Source organism: Suncus etruscus, chromosome 9 (genome assembly GCF_024139225.1).
Source record: "Suncus etruscus isolate mSunEtr1 chromosome 9, mSunEtr1.pri.cur, whole genome shotgun sequence".
Taxonomy (NCBI): domain Eukaryota; kingdom Metazoa; phylum Chordata; class Mammalia; order Eulipotyphla; family Soricidae; genus Suncus; species Suncus etruscus.
In genome coordinates, this window is record NC_064856.1 from 116,049,233 (window position 1) to 116,071,562 (window position 22,330).

General features: G+C 41.4%; 1 protein-coding gene across 1 annotated transcript; it reads right to left on the bottom strand.

Annotated features, from left to right (window-relative positions):
- Positions 1-8,326: 8,326 nt before the first annotated feature.
- LOC126018845 (histone-lysine N-methyltransferase PRDM9-like) lies at positions 8,327-22,050 on the bottom strand. The gene is made up of 5 exons (XM_049780939.1): positions 22,035-22,050; positions 21,620-21,762; positions 20,653-20,779; positions 19,150-19,230; positions 8,327-9,672 (listed from the first exon to the last, which is right to left on the bottom strand). Exons 1-5 carry the CDS (start codon positions 22,048-22,050, stop codon positions 8,405-8,407), a joined length of 1,635 nt encoding a protein of 544 aa, XP_049636896.1. The 3' UTR covers positions 8,327-8,404.
- Between the last annotated feature and the right edge of the window lie 280 nt (positions 22,051-22,330).

Below are 22,330 nucleotides of genomic sequence, written 5' to 3' on the forward strand. Positions count from 1 at the left end.
ACATTTCCACCACCAATGCTCTTGATCTCCCTAACCCCTCCCCCTCATTTCAGACAGGTATTCTACTTCTCTCACTCATTAACAATGTTGTCAGTGTATCATTTCTCCATGCAATCACCTATATTTAAAAAATTTTTTTTGGGGGGAGGGTCACACCCAGCAGCACCCAGGGGGGTCAATCCTGGCCCCATGCTCAGAAACTGTTCCTGGCAGGCTCGGGGGACCACCTGGGATGCCGGGACTCGAACCATGGTCCTTCTGCATGCAAGGCAAATGCCCTACCTCCATGCTATCTCTTCAGCCCAATCACCCATCTTTTAGGTAAGTTTCATATCATGAGCCAGTCCTTCTGACCCTCATCTGGGCATTATCAAAATGCCTTTAATTTTTCTTAAAACCCATAGATAAGAGAGATTATTCTGTCTCTCTTTCTCGGTCTCTTTCTTTCTCTCGGTCTCTCTCTCTCTTTCTCTCCCTCTGACTTATTTCACTCAGCATAATGGTTTCCATGTGCATCGATATATAGGAAAATTTCATGACTTCATCTCTCCTGATGGCTGCATAATATTCCTTTTTTTTGGGGGGGGTTGTTTTTGGGTCACACCCGGCAGTGCTCAGGGGTTACTCCTGGCTCTACACTCAGAAATCGCTCCTGGCAGGCTCAGGGAACCATATGGGATGCCAGGATTTGAACCACCATCCTTCAGCATGCAAGGCAAACACTTTACCTCCATGTTATCTCTCTGGACCCATGCATAATATTCCATTGTGTGTATGTACCAGTTTCTTTAACCTTTCATCTGTTGAAGGGCATCTTGGTTGTTTCCAGAGTCTGGTGACTATAGTTGTGATGAATATAGGTGTGAACAAGGAATTTTTGTATTGCATTTTTGTATTCCAAGGGTATGTCCCTTAGGAGTGGTATAGCAGGATCATATGGGAGCTCAATTTCCAGTTTCCATATTGTTCTTCATAAAGACTGGACTAGACGGCATTCCCACCAGCAGTGAATGAGACTTAATTTCTCCCTACATCCCCACCAGCACTTATTGTTTTTGTTCTTTGTGATATGTGCCAGTCTTGTGTGAGAGATGGTACCTCATTGTTGTTTTGATTTGCATCTCCTAGATAATTAGTGATGTGGAGCATTTTTTTCATATGCCTTTTGACCATTTGTATTTCTTCTTTGAGAAATTGTTCATCCCTTCTCCCCATTTTTTGATGAGGTTAGATGTTTTTTCTTAAGTTCTGTCAGTAACTTGTATATCTTATATATTAGCCCCTTGTCTGATGGGTATTGGGTAAATAGTTTCTCCCATTCTGTGGGTGGCTATTGTATCCTAGGTACTATTTCCTTTGAGGTGCAAAAGCTTCGCAGCTTAATATTCAATTAGGTCCAACATCTTGATAAAAACTCTCATCAAGATGGGAATGGAAAAAAAAAGATGGGAATGGAAGGAACTTTTCTCAATATAGTCAAGGCCATTTACCACAAGCCAATGGCAAATATTATTCTTAATGGAGACAAACTAAAAGTTTTTCCTCTAAAATCAGGAACAAGACAAGGCTGCCATCTCTCACCACTCCTATTCAACATAGTGCTGGAAGTTCTTAACATAGTGATTAGGCAAGAAAAAGATATTAAGAGCATTCAGATAGGAAAGGAAAAAGTCAAGTTCTCACTGTTTGCAGATGACATGATAATATAGCTAGAAAACCTTAAGGACTCTACCAAAAAGCTTCTAGAAACAATAGATTCATATAGCAAAGAGGCAGGCTACAAAATTAATGCACAAAAATCAATGGTCTTCTTATATACCAATAATGATAGAGAAGAAATGGCCATTAAACAAATACTCCGGGCCCGGAGAGATAGCACAGCGGCGTTTGCCTTGCAAGCAGCCGATCCAGGACCAAAGGTGGTTGGTTCGAATCCCGGTGTCCCATATGGTCCCCTGTGCCTGTCAGGAGCTATTTCTGAGCAGACAGCCAGGAGTAACCCCTGAGCACCGCCGGGTGTGACCCAAAAACCAAACCAAACCAAACCAAAACAAAAAAACCTCCATTCACATTAGTATCAAACAAACTCAAATATCTTGGGAGTCTACTTGACAAAAGACATGAAGGACCTATACAAAGAAAACTACAAAACTGCTTCAAGAAATAAAAGAGGACACAAGGAAATGAAGACACATACCCTGCTCATGGATTGGGAGGATTACCATCATTACAATGGCTATACTACCCAAAGCATTGTACATATTTTTTTTTCTATTTGGTTTTTGGGTCACATCCAGCAGTGCTCAGGGGTTACTCCTGGCTTTACCCTCAGAAATTGCTCCTGGCAGGCTCGAGGGACCATATGGGATGCCGGCATTCGAACCAAGGTCCTTCTGCATGCATGGCAAACACCCTGCCTCCATGCTATCTCTCCGGCCCCAGCACTGTACATATTTTATAAAATTCCTCTAAGGATGCCCATGGCATTCTTCAAAGAAGTGGATCAAACACTCCTGAAATTCATTTGGAACAATAAACACCCACAAATACCTAGAGCAAAACTTGGGGAAAGGAGTATGGAAGGCATCACCTTTCCCAATTTTAAATTGTATTACAAAGCAAGAGTTATTAAAACAGCTTGGTACTGGAATAAAGACAGACCCTTAGACCAGTGGAATAGACTTGAGTATTCAGAAAATGTTCTTCAGACCTACAATCAATTATCTTTGATAAGGGGCAAGAATTGCAAAATCGAACAAGGAAAGCCTCTTCAACAAATGGTTTGGGGGCAACTGGTCAGCTGCTTGCAAAAGAGAACTCCGACCTCCATCTAATATAATGCACAAAGCTCAAATCCAAATGGATTAAGGACCTGGATATCAGACCTGAAACCCTGGGATATATAGAAAACACATAGGCAAACAAAGGTAACACTCCATGACATTAATACAAAAGGCATCTTCAAGATGGAAACAGCACTCTCCATACAAGTGGAAACAAAGATAAACAGGTGATTAGATTAACTTTAAGGCAATGCTGGTCTCTGGTTAATGGAATTACCCATATCTAAAATCCTAGATAGAACAGGTGGAATAAGAGCGATAGTGAAGGAGGGAAGGTGCTGAGTCTAATGTGAATCCTAGGTACCACATGTTTTCTCAGGGGTCACACTTTAGCACAGAACCTCGAGTAACACCAGAACATCTCTAGGTGTGGCCTCCATCTCCGACCTCTCCACAGTTATTTGAAACTTGCATTCTGGACCTGGAGCATAGCACAGTGGGTAGGGCACTTGACTTGAATGCAGCTGACCTGGGTTTGATCTCTGGCATCCCCTATGGTTGATCTGCTGAGCACTGCCAGGAGTAATTCCTGGGCATAGCTGGTGTGGACAGAATAAAACAGAAAATAATAAAATGTATTTTAAGCCATAGAAATGGTTTTTGAGTAGGGCACTTGCCTCACCTATGACCAGACCGAATTTGAATCTTAGGCATTCAATGTGGTACCACTAAACAGTGCTGGATTGATTCCTGATTGCAGAGTCAGGACCAAGTCCTGAGCACTGCTAAGCATGGCTCAAAAAGAAGAAAAGGTACTTTTTTCAGTAAATCACTAGTCTGAGTTTTATCTCCGAATCTAGGATGATATTTAAGAATCCTGGGGCACCTGCTGCTGGATCCTGTAGTGCCAGTATTGAACCAGTCAGCCAACTGCAAAACAAGTGCCTTTTATACTGTCTCTCTAGCCCAGGGGTCTGCAACCTTTCAGACATAAAGAGCCACTTGGACCCGTTTCCGAAGGAAACTGGGAGCCGCAAAACCATTGCAACATTTAAAACAAATATAACACTGCATATATCGTTTCTTACCTTAATGCTATATACGTCACCAGGTACGGCTGCCTCCATTGGCTCCGCTCCTCAGCTCCGCCTCACTGCTATAGATATAGCGGAGAGAAGCGGAGCTGAGATTAAAGCAGTATTTTTTTTTCTGACATCGGCTCCGGAGCCGCGGCAAGCCTTCAAAAGAGCCGCATGCGGCTCCGGAGCCGCAGGTTGCCGACACCTGCGAGTCTAGCCTGAGTTTGACTTTTGTAAAAAATAAACCATGCTTATTCCATGCAATTCTTCCTGGGGGTGCCAGAGATAGAACATGTGGTCTCAAGATGCAAGGCAGGTGGTTCATCGCGAAGTTAAGACTTGTGCACCAAATCTGATGGTGCTTTTGTTTGTTTTCGGATCATACTCGGTAGCACTCAGATTCCATCTTAGTCCTTGGTGAGCATGCAATGCCGAGAACTGATCGCCACTATTACTACTTCTTGCAAAGTTTCAAATCAAGTCTTGGATTTATCTCATGGCCCTCAATTTCGAGGTTTTTGAGCATTCTGGCATGCTCAGGGGATCAGAGGGGATGCTTGGGGATCGAACCGGGGTCCATTCCAGATCAGTAGCGTGCAAGGCAAACACCCTATTGCTATGCTATCACTCCAGCCCCAAGTTTACTCTTATTTCTTTTGTTCACTATGTTATTAATGTAGTTTGGGTGACTGGGAGTTGCAAACATATCTAAGATACTCACATAGTTTGATCTGTTGTACTCACTGAGGTGGGGAGGTCACACATCAAGTAGGGGTGTTTATACAGTCAACTGCAAGATTTGCCTTCTCTAAGCAGCACTCATTATTTGGTACTTGCTGGGGCTAATGTTCTTCCTTAAATTCTCACACACAAATTATGTTTGTAGTGCTAACGAACACTGCAGTATTCACTCATGCTCGCCAGGGGGACTTCCTGGTCATGGCACTTGCATATCTTTTTGTAGTTGTGTTGCTTCATAGAGGCATCAAGCCTTCTGTTGGTGCTCACATACCTAGGTGAAGTGTGCTTTCAACACTGATGATTAAATACAGCAGGGTTCAAAACATTTTAAAAACATACCAGAGCCGGAGAGATAGCATGGAGGTAAGGCGTTTGCTTTCATGCATAAGGATAGTGATTCGAATCCCGGCATCCCATATGGATATGGTCCCCCATGCCTGACAGGAGCGATTTCTGAGCATGGAGCTAGGATTGACCCCTGAGCACTGGCAGGTGTAACCCAAAAACAAAACAACAACAACAAAAAAAAAAACCCCCAGAATTGGGGCTGGAGAGATAGCATGGAGGTAGGGCGTTTGCCTTTCGTGCAGAAGGATGTTGGTTCAAATCCCAGCATCCCATGTAGTCCCCTGTGCCTGCCAGGGGCGATTTCTGAGCATGGAGCCAGGAGTAATCCCTGAGCACTGCCAAGTGTGACCCAAAAACCAAAACAAACAAACAAACAAACAAACAAAAACCAGAGTGATAATAGTACAGCAAGCACTTGCCTTACACACAACCAACCTGGACTTTGTTCCTAGCATCACACATGGTCCCCTGAGCACAGCCAAGGTCTACATCCTGAGTGCAGAATTAGGAGAAACCCCTGAGCACTGCTGGGTGTGACTTCCAAATTAAAAAAAAATAAAAATGAGGACTGAAACTAGAGTGACAGTATAGTAGGTAGGAAACTTGCCATGCACACCACTGACCCAGTTTCTATTCCTGGAACCCCACATTATTCCCTGTGAGACATGCTTTGAGTTATGTCTGAGTGCAAAGCCAAGAAATGCCCTAAGCAGAGGGCCGAAAAGATAGTACAGTGGTAGGATGCTTTGCATGCGTCCAACCGGGAGGAACCTGGTTCGAGTCTCAGCATCCCATATGGTCCCCCAGCCTGACGGGGGCGATTTCTGAGTGTAGAGTCAGGTGTGGCCCAAGAACCAATCAATTGATCAATATAACGTTAAAAAAAAATAAAAAGCCCTAAGCACTTTTTGTTGTAACAAAAAGTAAAGAAGAGCAGACTGACAGTATTGTGTTTGTGAAAATGGGACACTAGAGATAAATCTATGACCATCAACTTGCAAGGAAGGTGCTCAAAGTTTCTCTGCTATTTCTCCAGGCCCTTACATTTGGTTTTCAAGATTTTAGGAACCATGACAAACAATACTCAAGGGACATGGGGCCACTCTTAGCCGTGTTGGGAGACATGAATTGCCAGTGATGGATCACTAGACCTCACACATTCAAGAAATGTGCTCTTCTACTTGAGCTCTCTCCAGGACCTCAGGCTATCTTTAGAGACAGCATCATTAGGTAGTACTTCTCCTTGAAGACACTTTTATAAGTTTGTTCAGATATAGGTCAGACAGGGGATAAATCTTTTATTCAAACAGTGCTGAAATGTGGGTTTGAAGACAAATGTACTGAGTTGGAGCAACATATACTCTCTTGTCTGATCTGCTCCGGCTTGATGCTCATCCCACCACCACTGTGAACAGCTCTGCTGTTCTTGGAGTTTGGTAATCCTTACCTGCCCACCTATGGTCCAAAGAAAGCTGGCAATGCCCTTTCCTAAGTATGAGGATCTGGCCTTGGCTGCTGTGGCAGTTGCCATGAACAAGTGGCTGAATTAATGAAATGGAGAATTTGGGTTTGCCCCTCTTACCTCAACTCCTGCTTCCTATTTGCCATGGACCTAGTCTTGCCCCTCTGGAAATATTTGGTGTAGGCACTGAAGTCACCAGTGGCTGTGGATGCTCACAGGTGGCCTAGAACAGGACTGAGGTCTTGGTGAAGGTCTTTCTATATTTTAGAAGATAGAAAATCTTGAAACCTAATGAATGCAGGAATGCCTCCCCCTGAGTTTCCTCTGGCAGAGATAAGGACCACAGCCACTCAACATGAGCGGTGAAGTGATTAGTATTCTGGAGAGGAAGGTTGAAGCCAAAATACCCTTTTTTTTGGGGGGGGGGTCACACCCGGTGGTGCTCAGGGGTTACTCCTGGCTGTCTGCTCAGAAACAGCTCCTGGCAGGCATGGGGGACCATATGGGACACCGGGATTCAAACCAACCACCTTTGGTCCTGGATCGGCTGCTTGCAAGGCAAACACCGCTGTGCTATTACTCCGGGCCGCAAAATACCCTTTTAAGACTCAGCTTAGGATCACACACTCCCTATTTCCAAAGAGGCTGCGGTTGCAGGATGTAAATTTGGGGACACCAGGAGGACTGTGGCCACATCAGCAGTGATTTTTACTGCAGATATGGAGGGAAGGGTAGGCACTCTGCTCCTATTTCTGAGCAATTGCTCAACCATGCAGGGTCACTTTTGGTGGGACAAAGATGTGACACTCATTTGGAAGATTGTGATTCCCCTCCCACTACTTTTCGGTAGTGCAATAGTGCCCTATTGCCTCCTCCAGTCCCAAGACAACACAGTTTAAGTCACAAAATATGGCAAGTCTAAAGTATTTCCACTGAGTGGGGCTGCCCAGGAAGTTGTTTGCTCTTCTCTTCTCAAAGAGAAGTTGGTTGACATACCAACTTCTAGAAGCATCCAACATAAAAACTATTGCCTTTTTATTTTTCAGTTTTGGGGCCACATGCATTGACACTCAGGGGTTACTCCTGGCTATGCACTCAGAAATCGCGCCTCACTTGGGGGTCATATGGGACACTGGGAGATTGAACCGCAGTCTGTTCTAGGCTAGTGTGGGCAAGGCAGATACCTTACTGTTTGTGCCACTGCTCTGGCCCCAACTAATGCTTTTTATAGAAATGCAATTTTGGTACTGGAGTAATGATTCAGTGGGCAGATAAATGCTTTGCACATGGTTGACCAGGGTTTGATATCCAGCACCCCATTTGGTCCAATAGATTTAAACTGAGCACAAAACCAGAAGTCAGCTCTGAGAAGTCCCAGGACTGACCTCAAAGATCAACACAATCAAATACATACAGAAAAGGTCTTACTTCCCAGATCTTGATGTTTCCTTCCATGACTTTTTGTTTTTGTTTTTTGGGTCACACCCAGCGGTGCTCAGGGGTTACTCCTGGCTGTCTGCTCAGAAATAGCTCCTGACAGGCACGGGGGACCATATGGGACACCGGGATTCAAACCAACCACCTTTGGTCCTGGATTGGCTGCTTGCAAGGCAAACGCCGCTGTGCTATCTCTCAGGGCCCACCATGACTTCATTTTAAATCTCTCTCCCTTGGCCTAGGAATTAAGAACCTGAATGATCTCAAATAGATACTTTATCAGGGATCAATTTTGTTTAGAATTGGGTAATAGTTTTCTGTCCATTTTATTCTTCACCACTTAAAAGGAGGAAGGAAATATTAGAGATCAGAACTATATGAAGACAAAGTTGATTAGTTCACAGATAAAATATGGAAGGAGTTAGAAGACAGTACACATTGCTAGCAATGTAATCTGCTTGATTACGCAGTTTGGGGTGGCTACATTTGTTCTCAACAGATGCTGAGACTTTATTTACTGCTAATTGATTACTGCTGTTTCAAACATAGTGCGTCTAACCAGTGTGTGTCCTCTGGTGTCTGATGAGACTTGCCCTCTGACTGAAGCCTCGCCCACATTCCCGGCAAACATGGGGCTTCTCCCCTGTGTGTGTCCTCTGGTGTATGGTGAGTTGTGACCTAACACTGAAGCCTCGCCCACATTCCTGGCAAACATGGCCCTTCTCCCCTGTATGTGTCCTCTGGTGTGTGGTGAGACTTGACCTCTGACTGAAGCCTCGCCCACATTCCTGGCAAACATGGGGCTTCTCCCCTGTGTGTATCCTAAGGTGTCTGATGAGATCTGACCTTTCTCTGAAGCCTCGCCAACACTCCTTGCAAACATGGGGCTTCTCCCCTGTGTGTGTCCTCTGGTGTGTGATGAGGCCTGTCCTATGACTGAAACACTGGCCACACTCAGTGCAAACAAAAGGCTTTTCCCCTGTGTGAGTCCTCTGGTGTGTGATGAGACTTGACCTATGACTGAAGCATCGGCCACACTCCATGCAAACATGGGGCTTCTCCCCTGTGTGTGTCCTCTGGTGTGTGGAGAGATTAGACTTCTGAATGAAGCCCCTCCCACATACCTGGCAAACATGGGGCTTCTCTCCTGTGTGTGTCCTCCGGTGTGTGATGAGATGTGACCTCCGACTGAAGCCTCGCCCACAGTCTCTGCAAGTATAGGGTTTCTCAACTGTGTGTATCCTCTGGTGTGTAATGAGATGTGACCTCAGACTGAAGCCTCGCCCACACTCCTTGCAAACATGGCAATTTTCCCCTCTGTGAGTCCTATGGTGTGTGATGAGATTTGATATGTCACTGAAGCCTTGACCAGTCCTTACATACTTTGTTCTTAAAGGTCTTGGCATTTCTATTCCTGCAACTATTCCACCTGTGTCTTTTGGGTTTTCTTTCTGGCCTGTGTTAGTTTCTTCCTCCATTGGCATCTCATGCTTATTACAGTTCCCTATTTGACTGTGAAATAGTCTAGAAAAGGCTGTTGAAATTCTTCTATGCCTTATTTTCTTAGCCAATGGTATGGAGATTTCTTTGGGCTTTTGACTCTCAAGTATGTCATTCGTTGGCTTGTCATTATGTGGAACTGAAGGTTGCTGCCAATGGCTCTGATCATGTGGACAGGAATTCTCTTTTTGAGGGTGCTTTCTTGCAGATGTTCCTGGGAGGATCCAAGAGCGATGACTACATTTTATGTGATGATTGAGCAAGTTCTGAATGGAGAAGGCCAGAGAACAGAAGGGACATGGATGGATTTCTGGCTTTGGTTCTGCTGAAAGAGGAAGCTTTGGGTAAGAGCAGATGTTGACAAGGTTGTCTGGACCATAGTCCTATATCCTGCTAAAGTCTGTTCTAGCTTTTCTAATTTTGTTGATAAAGGATAAAACCTTCATACTCCTAAATAATCTCATGGGTGTTTTTGTTTGGTTGGATTTGGGGGCCACATCTGGAGGTGTGTGGCTCTGTGTTCTAGGATCACTCCTGGCAGACTTAGGACACTGTATGGACTTCTGTACTATACCTTTGGGACCTAAGCAGTGTTGACATTCCATCTGAAATCACTCAATCTTGCAAAATTTAGAAAGTACATATCCAGAAACTTTTCTTTGTTTCTGTCTTGCCCTAACCTCACAATGCTGAGGGGTTACTTTTATTTTTGCATTAAGCAAGTACTCCTGACTGGCCTAAGACAGAAGATCATATGGGGTGCTGAATATTGAACCTGGGATAGTTTATGAAAGGCATACATCCTACCCACTGTACTGATGCTGCAACCTCTATCCTGGAACTTGACATAAGGTTTTTTTTTGTTGTTTTTTTGTTTTTGGTTTTTGGGCCACACCCAGTGGTGCTCAGGGGATACTTCTGGCTGTCTGCTCAGAAATAGCTCCTGGCAGGCACGGGGTACCATATGGGACACTGGGATTCAAACCTACCTGTTACACCCCACTCAGGAAGGGCACACAGCAGAAGTGTTTTTTAACCTTCTTAGGTATAGTGCACTCCTGAAAAAGAATTATTTGCCAAAAAGGCCCGCTTAGAGTAGTCAAATCAGTTAACCCTTTGCGTGAATAGTTAGGCTATAATTCTAAACGTGGCTGTGACTATCTCTCTCTTTATTTTTAACCATTATTAGAAATCAGGCCTCAGTATTTCTAACAAAGAAAATACAGTAGGGAAAAAGCCCACCAAAAGTATCCTGCTGAGCTCCTTTGTGATCTCTCTGTCTCCCCCCATTTCCTTAAAGGTATCTGCTTTCTTTTTACCTGTCTCTTCACATGCTAATTCTAGCTCTGATCTCATTGGTTTATCCCCTTTTCCTTTCTCCCTGGCTACGCCCCAAATATCCGTCTATTTAAGGCCCAATAAAGCCTCTGGCCTCTCTCTCTGGCTTCACCTCTTGTTTTCACCATGTAATTCTGTGTGGTCTCATTTATTTCATATTTCATAATTCATATTTGCCACTTTGTGCTTCCACTTGATTCCCAGTGGGAAAAAAGAACCCACTAAGTTCTGCTTAAGAACTTTTTATCTTATCAGGATAAAAGGTCCGCAGCAGTTGGCGCCCAACGTGGGGCTTTCGGAGTCAAGCAAGCTGGCTCTTTCTTTTTTATATCCTTTTTTTCCCCCTATTTCTCTCTTAATAGGTGCACAAAGAAGAAACTCGCCGGAGTGCCTAGAACTCCCTGGACAGCACCAGGTTAAAAACAAGTAAGTAACAGTATTTTCATATTAATTTAAGGTACAAGTTTACATTAATTTAACAACAATTGCAATATTTTTATTCAGGTTGCTATGTAACATTTAGTCACTGGTTTTCCTAGGTTGCAGCATAAACCAGTACATTCCGGAACTTACTAATGCCCATCAGCCACTAATCTCTTCTTCTATAGGTACAAAAATTTGTAATCTTACAGGTGATAAATCAAAATTTAAATCTGTAACTCAAAAGGCAAAATTAAAAAGTCAGGAGCCTTCTAAAACTATCAATTCTGTAAAAGGATTTAAAAATTGGCCTAATTGTAAATCAAACTTACAACTGGAAAAGAAAGCTTTTAAAAATAAATCAAAATTGGGGGCCGGGAAGGTGGCGCTGGAGGTAAGGTGTCTGCCTTGCAAGCGCTAGCGTAGGACGGACCACGGTTCGATCCCCCGGCGTCCCATATGGTCCCCCCCAAGCCAGGGGCGATTTCTGAGCGCATAGCCAGGAGTAACCCCTGAGCGTCAAACGGGTGTGGCCCAAAAACCAAAAATAAATAAATAAATAAATAAATAAATAAATCAAAATTGGCTTTGGCTGCTGTTTCTCCTGTGCAAAAAGTTAAAAAAATTTTTAAAACTAAACAGTCCGTATGCTGCATCTCTTCATGCTACTAAGTCCTGTTCTCCCGTAATGTTTGAAAGCATTGCCTCCGGGCAACCTTTATCTATAAAAATTCAGAATAAAAATATACTAGGCTACGTGAATACCGGTGCAAACTTTTCCTGCATCGCTGGAAAGAACTGGTCCCACTCTTGGGCGGTGGAACATGTTCCATTCCCTTTAAGGGGTCTAAAATTGCCTAAAAATGTTCTAAAAAGTGCTGTTATCCTAACTTGAAATAATGGTGTAAGCAAAACAAAATTTCCAGCCCTATATTCTACCTCACTTATTGTATACTATATGGGAAAAAATGTGCTTAAAACTGTGTCTAAAAATCATAATTAATAACATTTTTGCATATATAATGAGTAAAATTTTTCTATAAGTCTCTGCTCAAATGTTTTCTTTAAAAATAATAAATATGTGTGTATCCGTAAAGATTACAGGTCATATCTAATGCAACAAAAGTAAAAATTTACCAACTAAAAATTTATAAAAATAAACAAATGCACTTAATTTTTTCTATTTCTCTTCAATAAACTGCCTTTTAACTAAAAGTCAACTCTTCTATTTCTTCTAAAAAGGCCTTTTCCTAAAACAATTTTTTTCTAATAATAGCCAGCAAAAATCTGGCGGGGATAATTTGGAAACGTCCAAAAATTTCTCACAATTTTTCTCATCTCATCTTTTATCTGCAACTCATCTTTATATTGTTTGTCAATTTATGTGCTGTGTAAATTTAAAAGTTTGTCTGAGTGTATGCTGAAATTGTGTGTTTAAAATCGTGTGTCTAAAACAGTGAGTGCTTCTTTAATATAACTAAGCATATTACAAATGTGCAATTTTAAAAAAACAGCCTTTTCCTAGGTCAAACCTCGCCTCAAAAAAAAGCAAAAAAAAAAAAAAAAAAAAAAAAAAGTGTTTGCGCTTTAAATCCAAGCCGCTTCTAGGTTTCCTGAGGGGAAAGGAATCACCACCCCACAAAGCCCATTGGTCAACAAAATAAGGTCTGAATTTCTCAAGGTTTCCAAATTTCTCTCTATTAAAGTTTTTAATAAATCAAAATTGTCTAATAATGTTGCAGTTAATTAAAATTTAACCATTTTTAAATAATATTGCTAATTTCATGTATGCATATTTTTTACAACTTAATTTTAAGTAATATTTTTTTTCTTGGTCACATAATTTTATTACTGTGTGATATTATCATTGGTCAAAATAATATTAAAACTGGTATCTAATTGTGTTAATTCTTTATTGTTATCTAAAATGATAATACATCTAAAAACTAATTTTTAATTGTCTTTAATAAACATCTAGCATTTTATTTACCTATATTATTATATTTTTCATAAATAAGGGCAATTTTCATCATTTCCATCTTTAAGCCTTAATATAAGTTTTCAAATGTTAATTTAAATAACTGGCATATACCACCTGTCAGCACTGGTCTTAATCTAGTTGAGGTGTAATTCACCTTCAAAAAATGCCCTCAAATTTTCAACAAAATTTTAGTACCTTATTTGGTAAAAAATAACTTATCCCCAAAACTCTAAAACTTTAATTCTAGTAGCTACTGCATTAAAGCTAATTAATTAATCAGGCCATTTCATTTGTCAGTCTATTAGTGCCAAATTATTTTCAAAACACTAATCTAATGCTTTATACAGTAAAATTCTAATAATTAAGCATGTTTTCAACCTCATGTTACAAGTGCTCATAAAATCGAAGCTATATAACTTATTGTAACTTAAATTACTAATTGCAATTTTTAAAATTTATTTGTTGCTTTGTGCTTTCAGCCTCTTAAAATTTTCAAATTTATCTTTTGCTTATACTCAATGGCTACCTTAATTTGCATATGTATAAACAGAAATGCCTTCTCTGCAGTCCACATTTGCAGACAGCCTTCAAATGGCTGTCTCCCAAAATAATTTTTTTCTCCAATCTTACAAATATATATGTTTAAAAATATAATTTTAATTTCAGCTATCTAAAATTAAAATTTTTAGTTAACATGTATCTGGCAACTACTTTCTGTATTTGTTTTATATGCATTTTTTAAAAAACAACATTAATTTTTACATCTTGCTTGCTACATAACTTTTCATTTACATAACTAAAAATTTTTTCCCTCTCTCTATTCTTTCTATAAATTTGTTCTCTTTTATTTTAATATGTATACAATATAATCAGGTCAATTATGTGGTTTTCTTAACAAACATTTTCTCTTTTTTAAGTATAAAATCATTACTTTATAATCTTATTGCTATTATGTTAAAAGTTTTGCTTTTTTTATTTTCCTTATATTTCTAGCCTCTAAATATACCTACCACCACTACCTTATTTACTTGCTTATAAATATGCATTTAAGTATTATAACCATACATAATTTACCTTGCTTTATAACCAGTCTGTACTAATTAATATTGTAATTGCTTTTACTTAATTTTTGTATTTTCATTGCAAATTAACTTCTATCTTCCCACAAAAACAAAAACATGTGCAACTCTAAGGCAATATTAGAGTTTTAAATCTAATCTGCTCAAATCCCACTAATCAATTTAATCTTTTCCAGAAATTAAAACTGCAAAATCATACCAGTCAATTGCATTCCCTTGCAATCAAAGTAACAAAAATCTTTCCTTCTTCCTTTCTTTTTTTTTTTTTCCTTCTTCCTTTCTTATAGGCAAAAAATACAGCTCCTTTACCATCCTAAAAACAAATAATGCAGTTTCTCTGCCCTCACCTTCTTCTCCTAACAACCTTTGTTTTATACAACTTCTACAACATAAAATCCAAAAGGAAAGCATATAGCTCTCCCTAAACATAATTAAAAGCTATTTAATTTCACTACAGGCCTAAAAAGTTTTCTCTAAAACTCAGTCAAAGTAAAACAATTACCATGCTCCTACTAATTTTTCACTTAAGTTTTCCAGTTTCTTCAAAAAAAATCCACAAAAACTACTAACGCTAAACACTGTCTGCCTAAAAAATCAGCCTCCCTCTGCAAAAACTAACAGGCTCAAAAACAAAACCCCCCTGCCAACTTCACCTCCTCAACTCCCTGTTAACCCCAGTTCTATAACTTCTACAAAAACTCCATCACTGGCAACCCCTAAAAACTGCCTAAAAACAAATAACGTCACACCCGCAAATTAATAAAAACTAAAATTAAAAACTCTTAAAAATTTAAAAACTACACTTACAAACTCTTAAACAAAATACCACCTTTTATTGTTCTAAGTATATGTTTCCTGTTTAGCCTACCTTCTTAAAAGCAGCAACAAAACATACTTTTATTATCACTGTAATTTGTAACAAAATTTTTTGTATATGTGCTTCTGGTTATAATCAGCAAACCAGCAATTCCCCTTCCAACTATTTCCCAGCAAAATTTGTTCATATATGCTATGTTTTACTATTGCTTAAATTCTCCTCTAATTTCCAACTTTTCTATGCTTCTTTATTTCTAACTTTTCTTAATAATGTAGTATTACTCAATTTTTCTTCTCCTTACAATTCTCTCACTTATAGTACCTTACTTATTTGTTTTTTATTCCTCAGTGCCAGTATACATTCTCTATTTTTATATTGTTACAGTAACCAACCTATATTTTAATTTTCATAAAATAGTATATACTTTATACCCTATTTAGCTAAGTGTATCATAGCTCCTAATCCCACCTTGCTAAAATCAAATTAATAATTTTTGGCTCTTTCGGTACTGTTTATTTCTTTTCTTTCTAATTAAACTCATAGCCAAAAAAATAGCATATGTAAGGCATTTGCCTTGCATGCAAAACAGTAATTCAAACTCCTATTTGGTCCTCTAAGCGTGCAAAAAGGCTACTCTAAGCTCACAGCCAAAAAAAAGCCTAAAATTGCCGCCAGATGCCAATATGTAAAAAAAAACAAACAAAAAAAAAAACGGTCTATTGTTACACACCACTCAGGAAGGGCACACAGCAGAAGTGTTTTTTAACCTTCTTAGGTGTAGTGCACTCCTGAAAAAGAATTATTTGCCAAAAAGGCCCGCTTAGAGTAGTCAAATCAGTTGACCCTTTGTGTGGATTGTTTGGCTATAATTCTAAACGTGGCTGTGACTATCTCTCTCTTTATTTTTAACCATTATTAGAAATCAGGCCTCAGTATTTCTAACAAAGAAAATACAGTAGGGAAAAAGCCCACCAAAAGTATCCTGCTGAGCTCCTTTGTGATCTCTCTGTCTCCCCCATTTTCTTAAAGGTATCTGCTTTCTTTTTACCTGTCTCTTCACATGCTAATTCTAGCTCTGATCTCATTGGTTTATCCCCTTTTCCTTTCTCCCTGGCTACGCCCCAAATATCCGTCTACTTAAGGTCCAATAAAGCCTCTGGCCTCTCTCTCTGGCCTCACCTCTTGTTTTCACCATGTAATTCTGTGTGGTCTCATTTATTTCATATTTCATAATTCATATTTCACATTCGCCACTTCGTGCTCCCGCTTGATTCCCAGAGGGAAAAAAGAACCCACTAAGTTCTGCTTAAGAACTTTTTATCTTATCAGGATAAAAGGTCCAGTCCACAGCACCAACCACCTTTGGTCCTGGATCGGCTGTTTGCAAGGCAAACGCCGCTGTGCTATCTCTCCAGGCCCTGACATAAGGTTTTAAGTGACCTTTCTACACATAGAATCCTAAAGTCATATTATTTTATGATGTGGTTTCTAAAAATATTTTACTTCTGAGATGTAGTGCTAATTGATTTTATGAGGTCAAATCATCCCCAGTGACTTCCAAAGAGGAAAAGGTATTAATATTGTCAAGAAGAGGGATCAGAGAGATAGCATGGAGGTAGGGCATTTGCCTTGCATGCAGAAGGACAGTGGTTCAAATCCCAGCATCCCATATGGTCCCCTGAGCCTTCCAGGAGCGATTTCTGAGTATAGAGCCAGGAGTAACCACTGAGCGCAGCCAGATGTGACCCCCAAAAACATATTTGTTAAGAAGACTTAGCTTGGAGTAGAACTAATGGATGCAGAATAGGGTTATGGTTAGATCAATTATGCATGAATCAATTTAAATTTGAATCATGCTATCAAAAATGTCATATTGAGGAGCTAGAGACAAAGTGCAAGTTTTACGGTGCATGCCTGGCTTATAGCCAATCTCAATTCAATCCTTGACACTGTATATATGGTACCCCAAGCACTGCCAGGAATGATCCCTGAGTACAAATCCAAAAGTCATATTCAGGGGCAGATTCATGATTAAAGTGGCAAGGCCATAGTTTTGATCCCCAAATATTGTGTGGTCCTGTGCTGGATGTGACCTAGTAACCCCAACCACAATAAAAAAAAATGGATGGAAGATGGGGCTGGTGCAGTGGCAAAATGTAGGGCATTTGCCTTGCATGTGGCTAAACTAGGACAGACCCTGGTTTGATCCCCCAGTGTTCCATAGGGTTCCCCAAACCAGGAGCAATTTCTGAGGGCATAGCCAGGAGTAACCCTGAGAGATGTGGCCCCAAAAAACAAACAAACAAACGAGTGGAAGAGCCAACTCTGCAAACAGGTTAGATCCCCAGTACTGCATGCATGATCTCTCAGCATCACTGGGAGTCATTCACAAGCACTTTATTTCAAGTAACCTCTGAGAACCAGTACGAACAACCGAAGCTCGCTTAGATGTGGGGAGAAAGAAATTCTCATTCACTACTTGTGGGAATGTCATCTAATCCTGCTTTTCTGTAAAACAATATGGATATGCCTCAAAAGTGGAAATTGAGCTTCCATGTGATCCTGCAATACCACTCCGAGGAATAGTTCCTAGGAACACAAAAACATAGTACAAATATGCCCTCCACACTCCTATGTTCATAGCAGCACTATTACCATAACAAGAATTTGGAAAATACCTAAGTGCCTGACAACAGATGAATGGCTACAGAAATAGTGGACATCTATATAAATGAATACTTTGCAGCTGTTAGGAGAAATCAACTCATTAAATATGCTTATACATGGATGGACATAGAGAGTATTATGCTTATATTATGAATCAGAGGGAGAGGGATAGACATAAAATAGGCTCATTCATCTATGTGATATATCACAGAGACCAAAGACAGGAGGGCTGGATTAGTAACCCATGATCTATACCTTGCTATTAAGAATGGTGAGAGAAGCAGAATTGCTGTTCCAGAGACAGGCAGAGAGGTCTGGAGGGAAATAGGGGCCATTGGTGGCAGGAAAGTTGCACTGGTGGAGGGCGGTGTAAATTCTGACTGAAACCCAATTATGAACATTTCTATAACCATGATTTTAAGTAAAAAAATTAAAATAAGGGGCCGGGAAGGTGGTGCTAAAGGTAAGGTGTCTGCCTTGGTAAACGTTAGCGTAGGACGGACTGCGGTTCAATCCCCCCGTGTCCCATATGGTCCCCCAAGCCAGGAATGATTTTTGAGCACATAGCCAGGAGTAACCCCTGAGCGTCAAACGGGTGTGGCCCAAAAAAAAAAAAAAAGAAATTAAGATAAAAGGTTGAATGAAATCTGGTTGAATGCGACAACATGGATGGAGTGAAATGTGCCTTATTTTCATAACTAAATCAGCTGAAAAGGCAAGAACTTGGGAGGATGAAGATGAGAGGTTTGGCAAAATTCACCTAAAATTTAGTTTTGTGCTGAGCTCTCTTAGCAATGGTTTAAAACCACACACAAGAAGTAATTCTGGGGGCCAGAGCTATAGGGTGTTTGCCTTGTACGCAGCTGATTCGAACAAATGGAGGTTTGAATCATGGCATCCCATATGGTCCCCTGTGCCTGCCAGGAGCAACTTCTGAGCTCAGAGCCAGGAGTAACCACTGAGCGCCACTGGGTGTGACCAAAAAACCAAAAAAAAAAAAAAAAAAAAAAGTCAAAACAGTAAAGCACAGCAGGGATTGTGTTTGCCTTGCAAGTGGCTCACCCGAGTTCAATTTCCAACATCTCATAATGTCCCCTGAGCCCACTAGAAGGGATTCCTGAAGCACGGGGCCATGAGTACCACTATGTACCATCACTGAGTGTACCTCAAAATCAAAAGAAAGAAAATCACTTATTTGGGGATCTCAAAATGCCATAATGATCCAAAGTAAAGGCCAGAGTAAAGAAAAAGAATAGAGGGGCCCGAAGCAACCCAACATGGGACTGTGCAGACATGCTGAGCACAGAAGGGTCATGAATGCTTAGGATCTCAGGATCTGTTCTAACCACCCAGAAAAGGAATCAGAAAGAGCAGGCAGGAAATTAAAGCTCCAGATAATTCTGGGACTAGCCTCAAGAGCAGTGAATGGGAGCAGGCCCTGCAACCCTGATCTGGGAGCCCCATGCCCTGAGCCCAGGGAGCTTTTCCCACACTCACCTGTAAACATGACTCTCCGCAGCCTCCCCAGGTCTCCTGCTTCCAACCAGGAGATCAGCAAAGGCTTCACCCCATAATACCCTGCCATAGAAGGACGAATCTTGAATTAGCTACAAGGAAGAGGACAGCAGCACATGCCTGACTGAGACTAGGTCCTTAGAGAACGTGGCCAAATCACAGAAAAGATGAAGAATCTCTGATCTCCATACTGCACTGCTTATTGCACAGGTTGAAATGAAAGAGTCTAATTGACATGGCAGATAATACAGTGGGGAGAGATGGGAACAACAGAACTGTACTGGCCTTGTACATGGTCAGTCTGTGTTTGATCTTGGCACGCTCTGTAGCTTCAAGTCCCTCAGGAAGTGAACATTGAGTGAAGAACCAAGTGTAAAACCAAGTACCACCCAAGCCATAAGGTGTCTTAAAAAGAGGAGGCTGGAGTGATATTCTGGTAGGTATGGAACATGCCATACCAGATATGGCTAAAAACTGACACAATGTATGATTCCTCTGATCAAAGGAAAAACATTTAAAAACATAAAGTTGGACTAATCTAAGAAACAATGTCAGGACTGGGGTGTCAAGGCCTGCTTAGTTCATAGATTAAGCGAATTCTTGGGATCACTGCTCAGGAAGGTATGTCATGAAGTCCGCGAATGGGATCAGACATTCAGACACTCAGAAGTGATGCTGCATCTCTTCTCTCTAGGCTAAAACAGAAGACTTACCCAAAATTTCTTAAGGCATCACAATTGCAAACATAACCATTAGATCTCTCACTGTACCTATGCAAATGTGCAGGGCAAGCTGTATGTTTCTTATTACCATTCCAGGGCATGGCATAACTTTCAGCATCTGTGTTCCTCCAGCAAGATCAGTTCCCAGAGACTGGCTGGCTATAGTTTTGACCTTGCTCCATGTCATATATTCTGAGCTGAGGCATGAAATAGTAACCCTTAATATGACTGTACTTAGACTAACAGCAAAGCTAGTTTTGTGTAAGAATAATAAAGAATTGCTTGAGTATACACAACTGCTCGTGGCAAGGTAGCTTTATAGAAATATGAGTGGTCTTTAAGAGAGACTCAAAGAAAAGTCCTTAGGATGCTAGTGAAGTTATGCCTCAAATGTCTCACATAATACTAAGCTACATCCGCCATTAGTTTCCCCATTTCCCTGAGTCTCATGAATAGGCAACCAAGAGCTCTCTGTTCCTCAATGTCATCAGTCCACTGCCCTCCCTGATGGGTACAGGAAGCTAGGGCCTTTCAAGATGATGCCCTCAACTAATCCCTCTTGAGCCTGATGCTCTCCTTTGATCTCAGGGTCAGATTTTCTTACACAGGTGTGAACTTAGCACTGGGGTGAGAACAATAGAGAGAAGCTTGATCCTGCAGTCAGCAGAATCTTGTCCCCTCTTGAGCCCAGATCCTTGTCTGATCCAAGCACTGATCCTTCCCAGGATATAGCACATAGTAGCAGATCCAGGAAAGCTCTCACCTACTGCTTGCAGGTGCTCGTATGTCTCCAGCATCACATCTCTGTAGAGATTCCTCTGAGAGCCATCTAGACATGGCCACTCCTCTGGAGAGAAGCTCACAGCCACGTCAGGGAAGGTCACCAAGTCCTGAAGACACAAAGAAAGATGTAGAGTCAAGGCTAACCCAAGGCACTGGGAAAAAAACAGGAATGACCAGGATTTTAAAGGGAATCAGATCCTTTACCCTCTGCTCTTATGATCACCCACCCTCCAAGTACCCCTCTCCATGGCACCCAGAGGGAATGGTTCCCAGGAATCAAGTCAGATCAGCCAACATGATAGGTAGACAGTATTTCAGAAGTTTCTTAGACGTGTTATTTTGCATACACTCAGGACCAATCCCTGCACTAGCTTCACTGAGCACTGGTGGGTGAAACACCTGACTACAGAGTCACAAAGAGCTGAAAAAGCATTTTTGGGTATGGACCAAAATGCTAAACAAACACTAGACCCTTCTACCTCCACAGCCCATCTATGCCCAAGATACAAGTGGGGAAAGATAAATTCAGGATCTAGTGAGGGAATCAAACCTGTGTTTGGGCTTATTGACACTCATGGTTCGCTCTCAAACAAATTCCTCCTGGTGCAGGTAAAAATAACCCAACTACCAGCAACTATGTCTTCCAGAAAGAGCCTTTTGCAGGGAGGAGTCTGACTTTGCAGAGTGAAGGACAAAAGCAATGAACTGCATGTCCTGGCATCTAAGCAATAGTGCCAGTGAGGGGGCACACAAGGCCAACACAATGTCAATCCCAGACACAGGCTAGTATCCCCTAAGGTTGCCTGGTGCATATCCTCTATATAGTGTCAAGAAAAATCCCTGAGCACCACTAATGTAGCAAAAATTCAATATCAAACAAATAGACAGCACACCCAAAACTGAAACCAAACAAGACTCAAGAGTTAAATGCACATGCAGGAATGGACCTTTCTGCTCTTTTTCAGGTTAGGCAGAAGCTTCTTCACCAGGAGCCCAGAGTTAAGGACCTTGAAGAGAGTGCGCCAGACCCACATAAAATGTCCTGAGTCAAAACCAAAAGGCGACAGGGGTGAGGGTATCCGTGTGGCATCTGGAAGCAGCAACAAAATACAAAAGAACATTGTGCTGGACCAATAAGACAATTTGCTACACGCTTAATTTGGAAGGGTCTGTCACAGAGTGAGTCCATGACAGCCCTTATGATCCTTCAGCCCCAGAAGGTATGATAAGAGTGCAGAGCCAGAAGAATTCCCTTTCAGGTGTGGTGCTATAAACTAGAAATAAACCAAAGAGCTTTTCCTCAGGTGAGACTGGAATGATGCTTCATGGCAGCAATTCCTGGATCAAGATCTCCTTCCTCACCAACATCCGGGTCCATATTACCTGGAGCTCCACCCTGCGACCTGGCACCCAGGAGCTCTTAGGCCTGCTAGGCGTGACCCAAGAACACAAGAGTGTGGAGGAAGGCCTGAGCACTACCTGACTTGGCTCCCCAAAGAACACAAGACAACAAATGTGGACAAAATGGCCTCAAACTGCAGAGACCAGCCTCCCTAGAGGAGTGGTGGGCAGCTGCACAAGCCTCCAGATCTCTTAGTGAAACACCTCTGGGCCTCACAGGTCCTAGGAGACTGCACTCCTGTCCACCTATCCCTGTC